This window comes from Stegodyphus dumicola, chromosome 1 (genome assembly GCF_044657685.1).
Source record: "Stegodyphus dumicola isolate Sdum_Otavi_A_Nest chromosome 1, ASM4465768v1".
Lineage (NCBI taxonomy): Eukaryota > Metazoa > Arthropoda > Arachnida > Araneae > Eresidae > Stegodyphus > Stegodyphus dumicola.
Genome location: NC_140768.1, coordinates 264,958,785 through 264,978,286, shown reverse-complemented (window position 1 = coordinate 264,978,286; position 19,502 = coordinate 264,958,785). Strand labels below are relative to the sequence as shown.

The 19,502-nt window shown below is 32.2% G+C and overlaps 1 protein-coding gene across 1 annotated transcript in view; it reads right to left on the bottom strand.

Moving 5' to 3' along the window:
* The window catches only part of Pcif1 (Phosphorylated CTD-interacting factor 1), a 105,657-nt gene that overhangs the window by 64,425 nt on the left and 21,730 nt on the right, over positions 1-19,502 (bottom strand). The window contains exons 5-6 of the mRNA XM_035376525.2: positions 14,591-14,865; positions 790-956 (exon numbers count right to left, since the gene is read on the bottom strand). Of these exons, the coding sequence (XP_035232416.1) occupies positions 790-956; positions 14,591-14,865 (442 nt within the window). The remainder of the gene's footprint in view (positions 1-789; positions 957-14,590; positions 14,866-19,502) is intronic.

Genomic DNA, 19,502 nt, shown 5'->3' with positions numbered 1-19,502 from the left:
AATGATACGATTTTATCTTTATTGTTAAACTAACAAAATTTTTAAATCACCTTAAGGTAACTATTTATGCTGCTATAAACTATTTTCCACCACTTTTCATATAGTTTTCTGTTAACTGCAAGCATTAAAGATGATCCATTTAATATGAAAAAAGAAAATCTTTTACTATATTTTACGAATTCATATAAAATTTTTAATGATCTCCATATTAACTTTTAATATGAAGAAAAAAAATCTTGTTAATCAGGGGCAAAATCAACTTTAATTATTTTTTATTAGCATTCTCAATCAACTGCTTACTTTATATCACAATATTTGTTAATTCTTTTTTTCATTAACATGCTTAAAAAGGAATTTAATATGAAGTAGAAGAAACTATAATACCAAAAATACATAAGAAACTAAAACTGTAAGTACAGCATATATAAATAACAGAATAAAAGATGATAAATATGCGATGTTAGTATAATTTTCCAACACACAGAAGTCGGAATTACAACGCACAGAAGACGGAACACAGAAGTCAAGTTATGCTCAATCATATGCTCAGTCATTGAGCTGAACAGTCTGATGTCCTTGAAGAAATGTGGATGAAACATTAATATCATAAATTTAGCTTCTATAATATATCATCAGCAAGTTATGAAATTAATTCACAGTTAATTAACCCCTTAACTGCCGCGGGCATATATATACGCCTTGCTCAGCCGATGCGTTAACTTTGCGAATAATTTTATAAGGGGTTAATGATGCTAATTTAACATTCCTAAAAAAAAAACTTCTACTTACCTTAAAAAGAACTTCTTTGTACTTGGTAAAATACCATCATCAGATGCACGTCTTTTTTCACCGACACGAACAAATGGAGGAGGATGCATGACTGGTGTTACAGGTGTGTGAGGTTCTCCAGCAGGAGGAGACATTTGTATGCCCAGAGGATCAGTAGAAGGATCATACTACAGAAATTTTACATAAAATTGTACAAAATGACATTTATTACATTATTATGTATTTAATTACTATTAATAATAGACAGTCTTTCAGTTAATATGAAAAACAATCAACACTAATCTTCTTAAAAGTATGAAAAATACTACAATGACAATAATGCATTATATTACAATTTTCAACTGCATAGCTTAAACAGCACATGCATGCTGTTTCAATGGTGGAAATATTAACGCCATCAGCAGGTTATTTTGAACTAATATTTTGCAAAATATTTTCCAAAAACTTTTTGCTTAAATTTCTTTAAAAAATATCACTGAAATATATTTATAAATGCATACTTGCCAACCTATGACACTCAAAAATCAGGAGATCTTTCACAATGTTAAAAATACTTTTTAAATGATAAAAATATAGTTTTTAATAATGAATTAACTTTAAATAGTTACTAAGTCTTAAATGCAAGCAAAACAAAAATACCTTACATAAAAAACATTTTTATTACTTGCATCGTTAAAAAAAAATTACACTTTAATCAGTTTTCATACAAATGTTATGGACAGTGGCAGATTTTGCTTTCGTTAAGAAAGGAACTTCATAATTTTGTTCATAGCAATTGCCACGTAGGCCTGCTTTCGCTAATAAAAGTTTTTCTAATGTGTCATCACTAATATTAGATCTAAATTTAGTACTGGTTTTCGCAACAACACTAAAAATCCTCTCACACTCCGCATTACTATGGGGAACTGTCAAGATGGCCAACATAATTCTAGAGAGTTCACTATATTTTAAAATTCCATCAGCACCTTTCAATTTTACAATTAAACTCCACTTGGTGTCAATCCTAGCTGATTTATAACTTCATCCAAGTTTTCTAATTGTAAACTGCAAAATTGCGACTGCAGTATATCAGTAGCAACATCAATATCGTCATCTTTCATGACTAAATGAAGTAACACAGGAAATCTGTTCAAAAAGTACCTTATATCAGAAAAAGATGCATTTGCTAGAGCAGAAACATCAGCAACTTTAGCATGCAAAATCACTTCATCGTTGACTGGAAATTTATGTAGTATGTAATCACATACTCGACAGAAGTAACTTCTAACATGAAGATAAAACTTATTTTTGTCTTCTTCTGAAAGTTCTTCCACTACTTTTGTAGTTGCAGCTCCTATTACCAAATCTTCATCTTTCTTCTGATTTTCTGTTTCGCCATAAATCACATCATATATAGAATTACAAGACAAAACACAGACTGGTTTTACAAACTTTGATAAAATGTCTTTAAACAGATCATAAATCATTGATTGCAAAACATGAATTAATGGAATTCTGCTTTGTAGAATTGCGTTAAGAACATTGAATGATGGCAAAATGAATTGTAAAAAAAAGCAAAAAGCTTTGTTAAGGTCCGAAGAAAAAAACATAAATATTCGTTCTTCACAAGATAAACTTACAATAATCGGAAAATGTTTCGTGTGCTGAGCAATTTTTTTTATTTTGAGAGAAATTTGTATCAGCTTTATGCTTATATTTTGCAGTATTATTTTGAGAACTGCCAATTGAATTGCTGAATGATGCAGAAATTACTTTATTTTTCTCGAACCTATTTTTAACAATAGAAGTAGTAACTACATCTCCATTTACTTTAGGTGCTTTATAACTTTCAATAGAGCCTTTTATCTTAACTCTCGAAGCATTTACTTCTTCTTTAAAAAATGCAAGAAGTGGGTTCCATTGATCGAGGATTCTAGATAAACATTTCTTTAAAGACAGCCAGCATGTACACACGTTTCAAAATTTTTCTTATTTCAGTATTATGCAGCTGTTGGAACTGTTTCAATTTTTCCTTTCTTTTAGAACTCCTTTCAAGATAATAATAAATATCAACAATGTATTCATCCACATTTAATGGTAAAGAAGCTGCCCCTTTTTCAGCTGCTAAATTTAAGAGGTGACAGGTGCACCTCACAATCTACAAATCTGAATTTGCCTTTCTTAAGATGCCTGCAACACCAGTCTTCAAGCCTACCATTACTGGTGTATTATCGGCACCAAGTGCTAAGCAATTATCCAGAGCGACTGCATTTTCTTTTAAAGTTTTAATAATTAGCTGTGCTATATTAAAGCCTGTCGAATGTCCTTCTAAAGTGGGGAGAGAAAGTAAACTGCACTCAATTTCTGAAGACTCTGGATTAAAAAAAGAACAATTGGATACAGTTTTGAATTGGTATTATTGCTTCCATTCGTAGAGAGGCAGAACGGAGCTGTTTTAATGCAATCAATAACTGAAGATTTATTTTTCAAACCCATTTCTTTAACAATTGCACCTGTTTTGGTCCTTGCACTTGAGTATTTCTTAGCGATTTCACTATCGGGAAATTTTTTTCTAAATAAAGCTGCAGCGTGATCCGATGCATTCAGTGGCAGGTTGTGCTCCAGTAAAAAGGCAGAGAACAGACATTCTGCATTAATCACTTTTTGGTCTTTTGTTTCCGAAGAAAAATTTAATTTTTCGTTTTTTTCAAAACAACTCATGTTGTCCTTGTGTTTTTGTGTACGCACATGTTTGAGAACATCTGCCCTTCCACCATGCGAAATCAAAAAATCGCAACGGCAGATGGTACACATCGCAAATTTATTACATTCCTTGAAGAAATAATGGAAGGAAAGTCAACTGTGTACGATTTTTGAAACGTGCACGATTATTTCACCTTTCTCGCAGACATAACAAAAGACGATAATTTCTGAAACTATTTCCCAAAGGCACGTGTACTCACACAACTCAGGACAAGACGAACGAAATAGCGAAAGAACATCCAAATAACGGCCAACGGCCTTGAGCTTGCTTTGTGCTCATTGGCTAATATATGCCAGATTACACGCAGTGGAGCTCGATGCCCATTAAAGAACGACGTTTCTGGATACGTATGCTGTCACTCACAAAGCAGAAATTCTCATCTGATTCGCAAGGTTTTATTTTAGATATAATCTAGAGAAAAATCAGTTGCTTTCAGATGTCCAAAATCACTTTTTTTTTTTTTTTTTTTTTTTTTTTTGTTCATATAACGAAGTATGAAGCCAAGTTCCATAAAAATCGTGAGAAATATTAAGAATAAGAAAAAGTCGGGAGAAATATATTGTAAATCGGGTTGGCGGGAGAGCGATCGAAAATCGGGAGTCTCCCGCCTAAATCGGGAGAGTTGGCAACTCTGTAAATGTTAACTTGAAAATTGTCTTAATGTGTAAACTTCTGAAATCAGCTAATATGCATGCAATTGATAATTAATGGATGTGACTAGAAATAGCAACATACTCAGAAAAAAAAGAGGGGGAACTAAAAGAATTTGAAAAAAATTTATCAGTCTTAATAGTGAGGAGATAAGCTCTCCAGTTTCGAAGCCAAATGCTGCCAATTACAAGAACAGCCACATTACACATAAATATTTACTTAAATCTCTTTAAAATATCTTATTCATACCCACAAGTGCAATTTATTGATGATACTGAATTTTTGAAAATTTTGTGTCAGGTAAATTGTTACTTTGAATCACTTATAAATAGACTCTGTCTTTCCATAGTTTTCTACTGTATTACAAATTAACTACTATATCTATTTCACCTAGTTTGTGAATTTATTGATGATATACTAGTGCTAAAATACTACTGAAAATTTTTACATCTACATTTCCATTAATGAGCTAATCAGAAGTGCCTCTAAAACATTCATACAAATATATATATTTGTTCATATAGACGAGCATGTATGCAATGTTTATATAAAAAGATATATATTTTATGTATATATTAAATACTACAAAACATGAGCACAGAAATCTGATTTTCGAACATCATATATTTTATACTCCATTTCTGAAATCAATTTGTCAATATTACAAAAACTGAGATAAAAGTTTTATCGAAATATTTCAAGATATTATATTTTGCAAAAATGATTTTAAATAAGTAATTTTTATGTACAAATATAAATTTTTAAGCACTCACATATATTTATTCATATAGATCACACACTTTTTATAAATTAATTAAAAACATGTTCAGAAAATATACTTAAGGATAACTGCCCTATCCCCTGAAAACAGTGCTCATTTATTAAAAAAAATAAAGTTTTAAAAAGAATCAAATATTTAAATGACAGATTTAAATATTAATATTTCCGCCTTTAATGGTCATATACAATCTCTTCTTTTTTTTAAAAAAATCAAATAACAAATAACAGATTAAAATATTAATACTTCTGCCTTCAATATTTATATACAGTCTCTTCTCTAAAAACTAACGGGGGGGGGGGGGGGAGAAAGAACAGGCTAAAAAACAAAACAGGTTTAATATTGCTTTGGCAATAACAAGGAAAACTTAATTTCTATCACATAACCTGGCAATAGCAAATCAGAATTAGACAAAACAGCACCAAATGAAAAAAATAAAAAAAAAATAAATAAATAAATAAATTCAATATAACGCTACATCTCAGGGAAAAGATAACTTCTACTGTATATTCGTAGTTTACAGAAAACAAACTGCCACAAAAATTTCACATGAAAGCATCATAGGTACTTACGAATTAATCCCACAGCAGCAGAAGTTGCGCTGATGCGCCAATAAAGAGCAATCCTGTCGTTCGCACACAATTATCTTTTGGATTCCTTTTTGCCTTATTGTTTGCTGATTTTTGACGCCATTTTTTAGTGCTACGAAAACGCGTCTTTGGGATTTGACAAACACAGAAGAAGATGCAATTTTATTTTTTTATGAGCAAAATATTTTACCGAAAAAATGAAAATGTACCAATTCCCATGACATGAAACTTTATTTTGGTAAACGTACGTTTTAGAAATGTAATTTAAGACAGTGTGATCAGCAAGTGGGACTTAGAAAAGACAACTTTTTTGAAGGAAGCAGAATTACATTTTGTTCAGTTTTGAGATTCATATACTGCTGGTGCAAGGAGTTGACGTTGATTAAATTTTGTTAAAAGCAACTTGATTTATCGGATAAAACTGTTATAGATTGGAACAATTACATGCGTAAATTATGTGTCTTGGATATGGAGAATAAACCAAACAAGAAGGTAGGTGGACCAGATTGCATTGTGGAAATTGATGAAAGTTTGTTTACTATTTATTAAAAATAATTGTGGTCACCCAAACAGTGGGTGTTTAGTGGTATATGTAGAGAAACAAAAGATTCATTTCTTGTCACTGTTTCTAATAGAACTGGCTCTACCCTTCTTAATAAAATTATTGAAAACATTGCAGATGGTAGCACAATTTACTCTGACAGTTAGAAAGGTTACCAAACAAATAGAATAGAAAAAGAATGATTCCTACATGCTAAAGTTAATCATGAATAAATTTTTTTTTTTTTTATCCTGATACAGTTCATACACAAATAGTTGAGAGAATGTGGGGCAGTGCTAAATGGAGGAACAAGAGGCCTAGGGAGACAGCGAGACATCATTTAGAATCTTATTTAGCAGAGTTCATACGGCGACAGCATGAGGTCAAAGAAAATAGAGACTGTTCTGAACTATGTTAAACTCTGTATCGGCCCATTTTCCACCGAAATCCGATTGGCTACTTTAATTTTTGAAAGTGTTTTGATTTTAAATAAAGTGTTTTAATTCATAATTTGTCGCAAAAATTTTAGGTGTAGATTGGCGGCACTTAAAAACCAGTAATTTGCAGCTGCGGTGGCGTTAATATGTAAGTACACATCATACATTTTTCTTCTGATCTCATTAATTCTAAAAACTCAATGTGCATTTTTTTAATTCAAGAGTCACTAGTCTTATTAATAATACTGCAAAGAAAATTCCTCCAAAAACTGATAAAACATTATTATTTCTAATTTAGTTAATATTTAAAAATTATTATCAGACACTTCTAATTTAGTCAATTTTTCAAAATTGTTAATCAGATTTTTCCTCTTTTTCAGGTGTAATTTCAGGCATTTACCACTAGTCTTTTTTTTTTTTTTTTTTTTTCCCTCAATTTGCACAAAGTTGAAAATGCTTTTTTTAAATTTAATCATAGTGCTTTCAATATGAAACATCCTTTAAACATTAAAACAGCTAGAAAACACATATTGCACACACTGAACTTTGAAACACTTATAAATATGCACCGAAACTGAAAAATTAAACATCAAACTGAAAAATTAACTTTCATTATTAATTTAATTTAAAAACTTTGTTACTCCAATAAGAAACGAGACATTTTTAAGCCTGACATTTAAACATTTAAAGAGGACTATTAAAAATCCTATATGCATGATCACAAATCAACTAGACAGCAATAAAAGCAAATGAATTTTCAGCCCACATATGCATTTGAAATTTTAAGTGAAAATTATTGTAAAAACCATGAAATATTTCAAAATGAACTCTTTAATAACAAAGCACATATGTTAACTTTCCATGAATCAAATGTAAATTGCTAATATATATGTCTACAACTTTAAGTACTTGTATACAGTAGAAAATAAGCATATGTAAATAAATAAATAAATAAATAAATAATAATAAAAAAAAAAAAGCAATTGAAAAATATGTACAAGTGAGGGTTTTTTGGCTATGCAGTATCTTGCCATTCACATAAAAACAAGGAATACCACAGGAAAAAATCTCCAATGTTAAACCATTTAAACTTGGAATAGCTCAAGGTGCTGTCAAATTATAAAACCACTTTTGTAATGTATGCATGCTGTAGAAATCATCAATTCTATTTTATTCAGATGTTGTTGAAGATAATCATGACCCATTATGAGGCAGAAGCAATGCAGACCAACCTTTTCAGGTAAATCAAGTAGAAGTCTATTCTTTGCTCTCATAAGACATTCTCAACTCGCTCTAGCAGCAATATTTTGATAATAGAAGTATGCTACTACTCTGAATTTAAAGTTGTTGGCTATTCACAATTAGTTTAGTTCTATTCACAGTTATTCACAGTTTAAGAAAAGGAGGATTTGGTTGAGATAATAGTAAGGCTCAAAAGTTTATCTGCAGCAAAATTGGCCTGGAATCTTGCAGTGGTTTGGGATTCATAGAATAACTATTTTTATTATTAATCAGTTAACTTCCTTAAAATAGGATATCATAAAATAATTAAGACACAATAACACGCCGAATAAATATTAATTCAGAAGTCAAACAACAAAATTCAGCGTTATATTTACAAAAATTTCGCAGGACTAGTTTCGATGGTTTTACCGAACCACCATCTTCAGCTGCAAAACCGCAAATGAACAAGATAGGAAATAATGATTAGATAAGATAAGAAAGCCTGGACAAGAGTAAGCAAGTGGCGCCATCTGTTGGTGAAACCAGAACTAAAACATAATTTCTTTAAAGGCCGAAGGCAAATTTGGATTGGAATTAGGATCGTTAACTAGAACAGAAAGATTTTTATGAATGTGAAATGTCTCTAGAAAATCCAGTTCTCCAATGGAAGAAGGTTTTTGAATAATTTTGGCAGCAGAAAAAATGAAAGTGTGATTTTCGGACCAACAATGTTGAGCAACAGAAGACTTCTGTGAATGTTAGAAAAAAGGAAATAATGCCCCAATAGTTGACTTGTAAATGGCTGTGAATTCAGCAGATGACTTTTAATCTTACGTTTTCAGTCAGACAACGTATTCCAAATGTTTTGTATTGCATGATAATGCATCTTTTCATTATTCAATAACCAGTCGGAGAACCGCTTGTGTTCCAAAAATAAGTATGTGTACTCAATCTTCCTGCATGTTTTTCAAATTTGTCTTCTTGTGATTTTTTTTCTTTCCCCCAAACTAAAGTTGCCTCTCAAAGGAAAGTTTTTTGACATTGAAGAGACAAAAGGAGTATGACATCTACTTTTAGAGGCATGTCAAAAACAGATCTCTACAAGCCTTCTCTTCCATTACATGTTGTGCAGTCAGACAAAAAGTTGCATCAGCGTAAATTTTATAATCTATTTTTATTACACTCTGATTACTTTACTAACATACAGTGAATATATACTAAATCTTTTACTTCAGCTTAAGTAATTCGGAATTTTTGACGGAATTCTTGTCACAACTAGGACTTAGAAGATAAGTCAAATTAAATATTTCGATAATCCAATAAATTCAAGGTCGAAGTTTCAAAATTTTATTTTCGAAAGAAGGGGAAATTTTTTCAGTTTTGGTCCATTATCCTAAGTATATTTGCTTCGATTCTTTATTTTTCCATAAAAGCGAAAAATTTACGTATGGTATACATATAACGCAGAGCTTCAAATGAAACTTTAATAATATACGGAGTGGTTATAATTAAAGTTCCACATTGAAACGGTCATAAAACGAAAACTACTGGATCAAATGTTATCAAGCTTGGTAATCGTGTAAAGGAGGTCATAGGAATTTATTTTCCGGGAAAAAAAGGAAGTTCGAAACCTCACCACCAGGACCAGGGGGGAAATGGCGCTGTATGCAATATTGTTAAACGAAATATGGGTCGGAATCTAACTTAACCTTTTGTTACACGGGGTTTAATATGTTGTATACCCTTAAGAAACTTTGAAGTAAGCAAATTACCATTTAAAGGCGTTAAATTTGATAAACGTTGAGTGCGCCATCCGTGTAAGTGAGAAATTCGTCTGTGAAAACCACGAATTAGCGATTAGAAAATGTCAGATCGCAAATCACTCGCACAAGTCCGTACAATCTGGAAATCATTTTCTTACAGATCGCTAATTTGTAATTTTTGAAGCCTGAATTCGGCCCTAAAACATAAAGATACTGATTCAAAACGCTTTTAATCGATTTGCTCCAAAGAAATCCCTCATGTTATCTATCTAGTTCCATTGCATTCTCCTACTGCATTCGATTGCATAGCAGTCATTCCACACCGTTTAGTGTTGAATGACAGCTACTTTTATAACTGAACAATTTTTCTCTGAAGAGCAGTCGACAGCTGGACCACTGTGATTGCAGCTCACTTAGAGTCAATGTTAAAATGTTTCATGATACATGAACTGCAGTAACATGGCATTTTAGATACTACGATTTTTATGCAGGGCTGGGTCCCACCTGACGTGTGTCGCACAGTTACTTAGGCAACATTTCACGAATGAACGTCTTACAGGCCAACACTTCCCCTCTTCCCACCAGTCCTCAACCTCTGTGACTTTTAGCTATGGGGTTTTCTCAAAAGCACTGTTTATGGTGATAATCTAAACAATTTGGCAGAAATGAAAAATGTGATACACTGACATGTCCGTAACATTCCTCCTGATATGCTAAGAGCTGCTGTTGAGAATGCAGTAACGGGATTTAACATGCTTTCGGAAAATGCTGGACGCTACATTGAACATGCTTTGTAACACGTTTCGGAAAATATTAAACATATTTTAAACAGATGTTTTCGTCTCTTATTTCATTTATCAATCTTGTATACAGCGCCATTTTCCCCTGATGGTGAGTTTTTGAACTCTTTTTTTTATTTTCCGCGGAAAATAAATTCCCGTAACCTCCTTTACACGATTCCCAAGTTTGATAATATTTGTTACGGTAATTTTCCTTTTATGACCATTTCAAATTTGAACTTTAATTATAACCACCATGTAAATTAAACTTTAAAAATTTGACAGTTTGGTTCAAGTCCCAGCTTTAAAAATATATATATAAATATAATCTTTTATATTAATTCTCTTAGAAAGAATGTTTTAAGAAGCTAATTTTTCTCTCGCGTTATAGATTGTATAAAAAAACATGATCTTTAATATGATTTAGATTGTTTCAGCCGATATAAGAATCGGGTTACTCGGTGGTACAGAATAAACCCTGCTGGACTGTTTTATTTCTTTGTCATTTAGCAAAAATCTTTTAATTAAAATATTTATCCTTTGGACTTCGCTTTAAACTTTATTTATAGTTAAAATGACTAGAAAATGAAAAGCTGTCTTCAGCTGAAACGCAATTCATGTAATTGATATTTTTAAAAATTGACAAGAATGCAAAACTTATGGAAGTCGAAAAATCTTAATTTTCTTGTGTGTGCACTGAAAATAACTGTAGAAGGAAAGAAGAAAATTAGGGAGAAAAGCAAGCAAAAATTTGCAGGGAAATTTGACTGTCAGACATACCAAGATGTTTCAAAAAGTTGGACGCTTTTGAATATACTTTCAGGATATTTCAAAGAACTTAGGTGTTTAAAGAAAAAACACTTGGACGTGTACACCAGCAAATACCATCAATTGAGCTTGTGGTTAACAGAAAAGACAAAAACGATATCATTGCTGATTAAAGTGAAGAGCGACTGGTTTTAGACTATATGGTTGTATAAATTTAAATTACGTTATAGAACATCATATCGTATCATAAATTGAGAATCCTATGATTTTCTCATTCGAATTATTTGAATATTCAGGAGTTTATCTAGTGATGTATGTGGATGTCACCTAAAGACGTTTTTTTTTTTTTCCCTCCTGATGAAACAGCGGCCGAGCGGTAAAGTCGCTGAACACTGGTAGTTCTGTCCGAGGTCCGAATCCCACGAACGGGTTGGCTGCATGGGTGTTTTCATGGTTTTCCCCATGTGTAACGTGTATACGAGCCAGTTTCCCTTAGAAAGTCCTCCATGAAAGGCATCCCTCCCCTTAGGCAGATAGCCCTAGTTTGCTTTGCCATAATTAAATACACACCACTACATTAAAAATCATGTAGCTTGCCAATCGGGAGTAACATGAAAGATACGGCGGCAATACTTGAATTGCTGTTACGGTACGCTGTTTCTAAATTTAGATGGTCATTCCTTAATTAAATAGCCCACCAGCGGCCGAGCGGTAAAGACGCTGAGCACTGGTAGTTCAGTCTGAAGTTTGAATCCCGCGAACGGGCTGGCTGCTTGGGTGTTTTCGTGGTTTTCCCCATGTGTAACGTGTCTACGAGCCAGTTTACCTTAGAAAGTCTTCCACGAAGGCATCCTCCATTTAGGCTTATAGCCCTCGTGTGCTTTGCCATAATTAAATAATCCAATCCAATCCTTAATTAAATATAATTGATTTGTAACTTCTACTAGAGCTGACGGTAAAAATTGAAGTGCAAATAAATAATATCGTGTGCAATCTTGATTAATATAAAATTAAAAATTTTGCATAGAAAAATATTTGCATTCAGACAGAAAGTTTTTTGAAATATTTGCAATTACTTTATAAGAAGGATTATTAATAACCGTAATGATTACTTATTATATTACTGATGATTAGGATTCAGTTCTTGACAATTACATTCCAAATTTGAATTTTAAGGATATAATGAAAATACGCTGCGAACAAAAATACATTTTAGGATAAAAAATGAGTTGGTTTTTTATGTGTTAAAACTTCTTAAATTCATTTAATAAACATCGTATCCTCGTTGTTAATTGAATCCAGAATGTTGTGTTTCGTTTATATAATTATTCTTACTTGTTCACAGAAGCTGCTGACTTATCCAGCCATTAAGTAGCTGCAGATCATTTCTACATAACCATTGAACTTCCACTAATTCAGTCTCTAGAGGGTTGTATGTTTATATCATAATTTGACTTATATAATGATTATTCTAAATCTTATGTTTCTATAAAAATATACTGTGCTTTAAAAATATGGATGGTAGTATCTGCCGCTCTTTCAGCCACTTCAAAAGCAACAGTTTGTTTAGAAATAAATTATTCAGTTAATATCATAAAATTCAAATAAACATTAAACGAAAATTCTCAGTTTTAGACAATTGGATTTAAACGAAGTAAAGTAGCAGACGATGAAACGCCGAAGGTAAAAATTTACTCTTATTTTTTTTAAAAAAAGGAAAAAAGAGAGAAATTTTAAAAAATTGTTAAAAATTTGAATAATATCATCTATAATTTAAAAAATAGATTTTCATATAGTATTAATAAATATTTATTACGCCTTATTGAGAGGAAAAAATCATATAATTAATTCTCCGTAAAATTTTACTTGAAATTTAAGGTTAAAAATAGCTGTGGCAATTCAGTGTAACAAAAATCCATAGACCACATTTGGCGCTATTATCGCTCAAAAAAAAGATGCCAAATTTCAAAACGCGAAAATATGTAAATTCGTGTATATCTTAGAAAATTTTGAATAAAAAAGTCTAATTTTTTGCAGATATGCTTAAAAATACACCTACTTTATGATGATGGTAAAAATTTTATAGGTTATAATTCAAAATTTTTTTTGAAAAATTTATAAAAATTATTTAAAAATAGAAATTTTAAAAATAAAACACAAAAAAATGGGTAAATTTTATTTGGAATGAACCTAAATTTCGAAATGTGAGAGAAAAAATCAAAAAAGTTTAATAAAAAAAGAGATATTAATAAATATTTGCCAAATTCAATTAACATTGAGAAGCTAAAATTTTGAGAGCTAATATTTTAAAAACTAGCCGTACGATTTTTACAAAACTTGGTATTCTGGCATAATTTGAGTCGTAGAATCGAAACATGGAAAAAAATTGGTATGTTATTTCAGAAAAAGTCCGATTTTGTGTGAAAATACCTATGTTAGAATAGTGCTATATATAAATCTAATATATATACTAAGTCGCGCTTTCGAGACATGAAAAACGCAGTTTGAATTTTGTCAATCGGCCCAGTAGAACGGGAGATATAGCACTGTCCCATTTTTTTTTTTTTTTTTTTGAGCAGTGTACACAGAATTAACAGGAATAAAAAAATTTGTGACAGTTAACAGAATCATTACTTAAGAACTTTCTTAAAATTGTCAAAAATTATTAATATCTGTAAACTGTATTTAGTTTAAATTGATTGCCTTCTCTCATAAACGCATATAATGCTGCTATCTAAATTGGTCACAGTCTTTAAAGTGATGAAACAAACATCTGGTAAGCAAACATTATCTGGCATACTTAAACTAGATGCCAAATATTTGACAATAACTGGATATTTTAATTACTTGAATGAACCTTTTTTTCTATTTAAATATTAATAACAGTTTCTAACTTTCTTTTAAATTTTAAGGAGAACTAATTGATTTGATGATTGGTTTTCAATATCGATTTAATCACTGGATTGATTTTGATAGTTTTATATCTTCATTTTCTTTGAAAGGCTCAAATAAACAATTTTCAACTATTAAATACTCAGTAAATCACTAAATTCAGTAACATATAAAGACATAGATCATGTTTTGTTAAAATGTTATTAGTTAATTTCAGTATTATTTTATATAGAATTTGATTAAAATGAACTCCACACTTGGCAGCTGGATAACTGAATAATTGGCTTAAATGTAATGATATTCAATATCCGGCTGATTTGACACTAGCTGCATCTGTAAATCTCAAAAATCATATTCCAATTTTGTTTATAATTAATTTCATGTATTTAAAGCAAACTTATATTTGTAGTTTTTGCATCATTATAATATATATTAAACTGGTTAATTTTTCTTATACAGTACATTTCGTAATAAATAAATTTCAAGGTAAAACATTTTCTTTTTCCCTCACATTAAATGCTATTCAGCTCTACAATTTTAGATGTGCTAAAATTAAACATTCCAGGATTTCAATGCAATATTTTCCATAAGAATCTATCTTTAAATAATGACTTAAACATGACGGCAATACTCACATGTCCAAGTCTGGGCATTTCCCACAGAGATTCATTTGTCACTTTGTTGAAAAAATATGGCCTGTTTTCTCGTCGACTCCAGAACTTCCGCCAACCAGCCTGTAGTAATTCTGGAGGAAGATCATGCACAGGATCATTTGACCCATACTGATTCGGTGACATGAGAGGCCCTTGAATACTCTGGGGTGAAGGCACAGAGTTCACATGAGAAGCACTAGGCATTTCTGCTGGAACAGAATTGTGCCGACGAAGTACAGGTGATGATATAACTGAAACTGAAATCAAATATTCACTTTCTAGAAAAACATAATTTTTATACCAGAAGTTTTTCATGAATACTTCACATAATATTTAAAATGTAATACCATATACAGAAGTTTCCCTTCCTGCAATTCAATAAATAAATAAATTTGACTATTTATGCATTAAAAACATAATTCCAAATCACACATGAAAAAAATTCAGGGTTTCATTAAGAGAGTTCAAATTTCCCAAAATTGCCATGATCACAGGTATTTTCTTGCTTTTAATGCCAAAATACCTCTGGTACTTTATATTAGTATTTTAATATAATATATTGCCTTCATATTTTGGACATATTTCAAGATGCACATATATATATATACACTTTCTCAAAGATGTCACAAAAAAGATGTAAGTATAATAAAAATGATGTTTGTATAATAAAAAGGATGTATAATAAAAAAATAATAATATAATAAAAGATCCCCAAAAATACAGTTTCGATCCATTTATTTTCAGACCAGTAAAGTATTTATCAGGTTTCGGTGTAAGACTTTGTAAAATCAGTATACAGTTCGGCTGTCTCATCCACGACCACGAGCGCAAAACATGCATGCACCATTAGGACCGACTTATTCTCAAAACAGGGTGGAAGGATAGGGACTTCCTTTCCCTCAAGCATAGCTCTTTTCGGAGAAGACAAGACCTTTCATGTTGCAGCAAGTAATACTGCCGTTTTGGGCGAGTCTATGCGTTTTGGCAGAATGCTAACCAGGGTTGCGCTTGAGACGGTCGAACTATACCTTCCGAATTGGTTGGATGCCACGATTGTTCTTGATTTTTTTTTAGCAGAATGTTGATTCATATACTGGTCTGCAAAACGGTTAGTTTCGGTAACAAAATGAAGGAAGAGCAGTTTACCAGAAAAGATAAGTGGGTTTGAAACATACGTTATATGTTTCTTTATTCCTGACACCTACTACAAACAGTAAACGAAAACAGAAGACACAGAATAAAAAAAAATATGTTTTTATCACACAGAAACACAAGCAATAACCACACAGTCATTACTTTCACCGCTTCAAAAACATCCCCCTCTGCAATTTCTCTCCCCCCTCTTTTCTAAAATAACATCCTCCTTCCCATCAAGGTCATTGTGGTGTTGCAGTCCAAAGCTTTGTGAATTATTTTACTGGTAGCAGCACAAAGCAAATGATAGTACTTCGGAAGGGCATATATATATACACCTGGGGTAGTTAATGCATCGGCTGAGCAAGATATATATATATATATATATACGCCCATGGTAGTTAAGGGGTTAAAATAAACAACACTGGTTTTTTTATTGATGAACATTTCATAAGGAGTTTTACTCTTATGACACACCTTGTTGAAATATCCAAGAGCTTCTGCCCACTATCCTTTTCTCATTTTACAATCATTAACCATAGCTTTAACTACATCTAATGCCATTTCGTTAAATCGTTCACACATACCATTCTCTTCTGGCATGTATGCGCTTGTACGTTCAACACTAATTCCGTTTTCGGCTAAGTACCTTTTCAATTGCCTGCTACAAAATTCACCACCATTATCAGTGTGTATACTAATTAATTTTCTATTTGTCAATTTTTCCATTTGCATATGACAGTTCTTAAATATAACGAACAATTCAATTTTATTTTTCATACAATATACTGCTACTAATCTACGATAGCAAGGAAATATTTACTCCCATCTTTACATGGAACTGAGAAGGGGCCACTAAAGTCTAAATAAACCCACTGCAATGGTTTTTTGGATCTCTTAGGAACAGTTTTTGAAGTTATTTTACTAGATTTAGAAATAATACAAGGTTCACACTTCTTCAATACTTTTTTTTTTTTTTTTGTTTCTGGTAAACCCTTTTTGCTTTGGATTTTACTAGTATTTCTGTATATAATGAAAATTTACGTGGCAAAATCCTTGATGCCATACCTTCGCACTGTCTACTTTATTTAACTTTCCAGTTTCTATACCGTAACCAGCTTCCTTTTTAACTATTGCATACTTAAGTGGTTGCAAAATATGAAGGAAGAGCAGTTTATCAAAAACGATAAGTGGGTTTGAAACATCCGTTATATGTTTCTTTATTCCTGGCACTTACTACAAACGGTAAATAAAAACAGAAGACACATAATGGAAAAAAATATGTTTTACTCAAACAGAAACCCCAACAATAACCACACAGTCATTACTTTCACCACTTCAGGAACATCCCCCTCTCCAATTACTCCCCCTCCCCTCTTCTCTGAAATAGTACCCTCCTTCGCATAGTCTGTCAAGGTCATTGTAGTGTTGCATTCCAAAGCTTTGCAAATAATTTTACTGGCAGCAGAACAAAGCAAATGATAGTATTTCAAAAGAGTGTATATATATACGCGTTTCCGAAATACTATCATTTCCTTTGTGCTATAGCAATATTCTGAAATACTATCATTTGCTTTGTGCTATTTTATAGTCCGTTATATCGTTTTGCATAACATAACGGTTGAGAATCGAGTATTTAATTGATGTCGTGAAGTTTTAGTGGCATCACTGTTTTATTGTATTATTATGTTTTATGCATCTGACATCACTGTTATTTCTGTCATTCTGAAGTTTTTATGTAAACAATAAGGCACACGTAAAGTTTCTTTCGCCTTTTTTCCTTATTAAAGTCCGAAATTCATTTAACCATCACTCTGTTTCATAATTTTATAACAGGTTATGGGTTTTAGCGACGTTTAACTGCGCAAAATAAAGTAACGATGCCTAAGTTGACGTACTTGAATCATGGATTTTTGACTTTCGGTTTTGATTTCAACACTACCACCTGAACAGTGTGTAGGTAGACGCTACAGTGTACCGATAGCATTTTTTTTCCCTTCATATTTCCTGGTTAATGACAACGTAATATGGAAGCTAAAAATTTTGTTCAGTGTACCAAATTGGAAATTTTAAATAAACTACTTGTTTGTGCTCAACGATTGTGCAAGCATCTTCAATAATTCCCTTGTTGAGCCAAAAGCATCGGCAGAAGGTGCGAATGAAAAGATGATACGCAACTACAACAAAGCCGAATGCTGCTGTGATCATTCACACAAATGTATCACCGAACGTGTTAAATTTGATCCGTATGCAAGGTAATTCTGCACCAGCGATATGGAATGAGTTGCTAAGTAATTTTGAGAAGGTGTCAAGGGTGAAATTATCAAAAGCGGAATCTGTAATATCTATCGAATTATCTATCTGTATCTATCGAGAAGGCCACGAGGTTGTGGATAAAATCAAGCAGTTTCTTGTTCAGACCAAGATGGTATAAATGTAAGTGAAGGTCACAGATAGTGGTCGTGAGTTTGACAATAATAAATTGTAAAACTGACTGATGACGCAGGCATCAAGCAGCAAATCACTATGCCATATACTCCCGAACAAAACGGATTGGTTGAAAGTGAGAATCATACAATAATGAATGCAGTTTCCACTATGATCAAGGATTAAGGCTTACCACAGTTCTTACGGCAAACAGCAGCATCTACAGCTGCCTACGTTCTCAATCAAACCGGACCAAGTAAGACCACGGGGAAAATCTCCGTTTGAGGAATGGTTAGGACGCAAGCCAGTAATCAACAGAATTCGAGTTTTTGGATCAGCCGCATTTGTACATATAACAAATGTCAACACAGGTAAATTAGATGACAAGGCTATAAAGGGCTATTTCGCTGGTTAATGTGATGACGATGGGTATCGCATTTTCATACCATCAAGGAAGGATGCGATAAAAAGTGCCAATGTAGAGTTCAATGAACAGCAAATCAGTCCTACTTCACAACCTTCAGAAATAGCATCTAATATCAGTCTATTAAGCGGTATGAAATTTATTTTGGAGGATACACACGATGATGCAGACACACAGGGGACTGGTGATGTGTGCACTGATGAAGACAAACCAACACAGATGACTGCGCGTACATTGTAAGACTGTTCAGCTATTCAATGGCCTGTCAGATTTAACGACTACGGCGTGTACAACAGCATTTTGAAGTTAGAAGAACCTAAAACATATGACGAAGAAACAAAGTCCCCTCAATCCGCCTACTGGAAATAAGCCATGGACGAAGAAGTAGCGTCGCATGCCAAGCAATGGAACATGGCAATTTGTTGAGCCACCTAACGGAAGTAAAATCCTTAACAATCGCTGGGTTACAGAGAGGATTAACATTTTATTATTTAAATCACCTTTATTTATTGAGCTAGTGGTGGCTCTTAAGAAATGTACCGCCAGTGGTTTCCTTCATTGCACTACTCTCATATGAAAAGAAATTTTTGTTCAATTTTTCCTCATCAGCATTTCTTAGTGCATTTAAAAAATCTATAATCATCGCCAAGCGTAATGTTAGCAGAAAAGGTTGCCTTACTCTTGTTATTCAATTACTAATATAAAAAAAGTTTAGACATCATTGCATGAGTTATTACTGCAGCTGTCATGTATTGATAAACATGCGGTGTTGAAAGCAAAATGTAATAAATAATGACTCGCCAGGTTGGCGTCAGTGGTATAAAATCGGTGAATGTTTCGGTTTGAGGTGAATTTTTCGGCCAAGTAGACACTCAGCTGTAGAGCCAAATTATTTATCTCACAAATTTA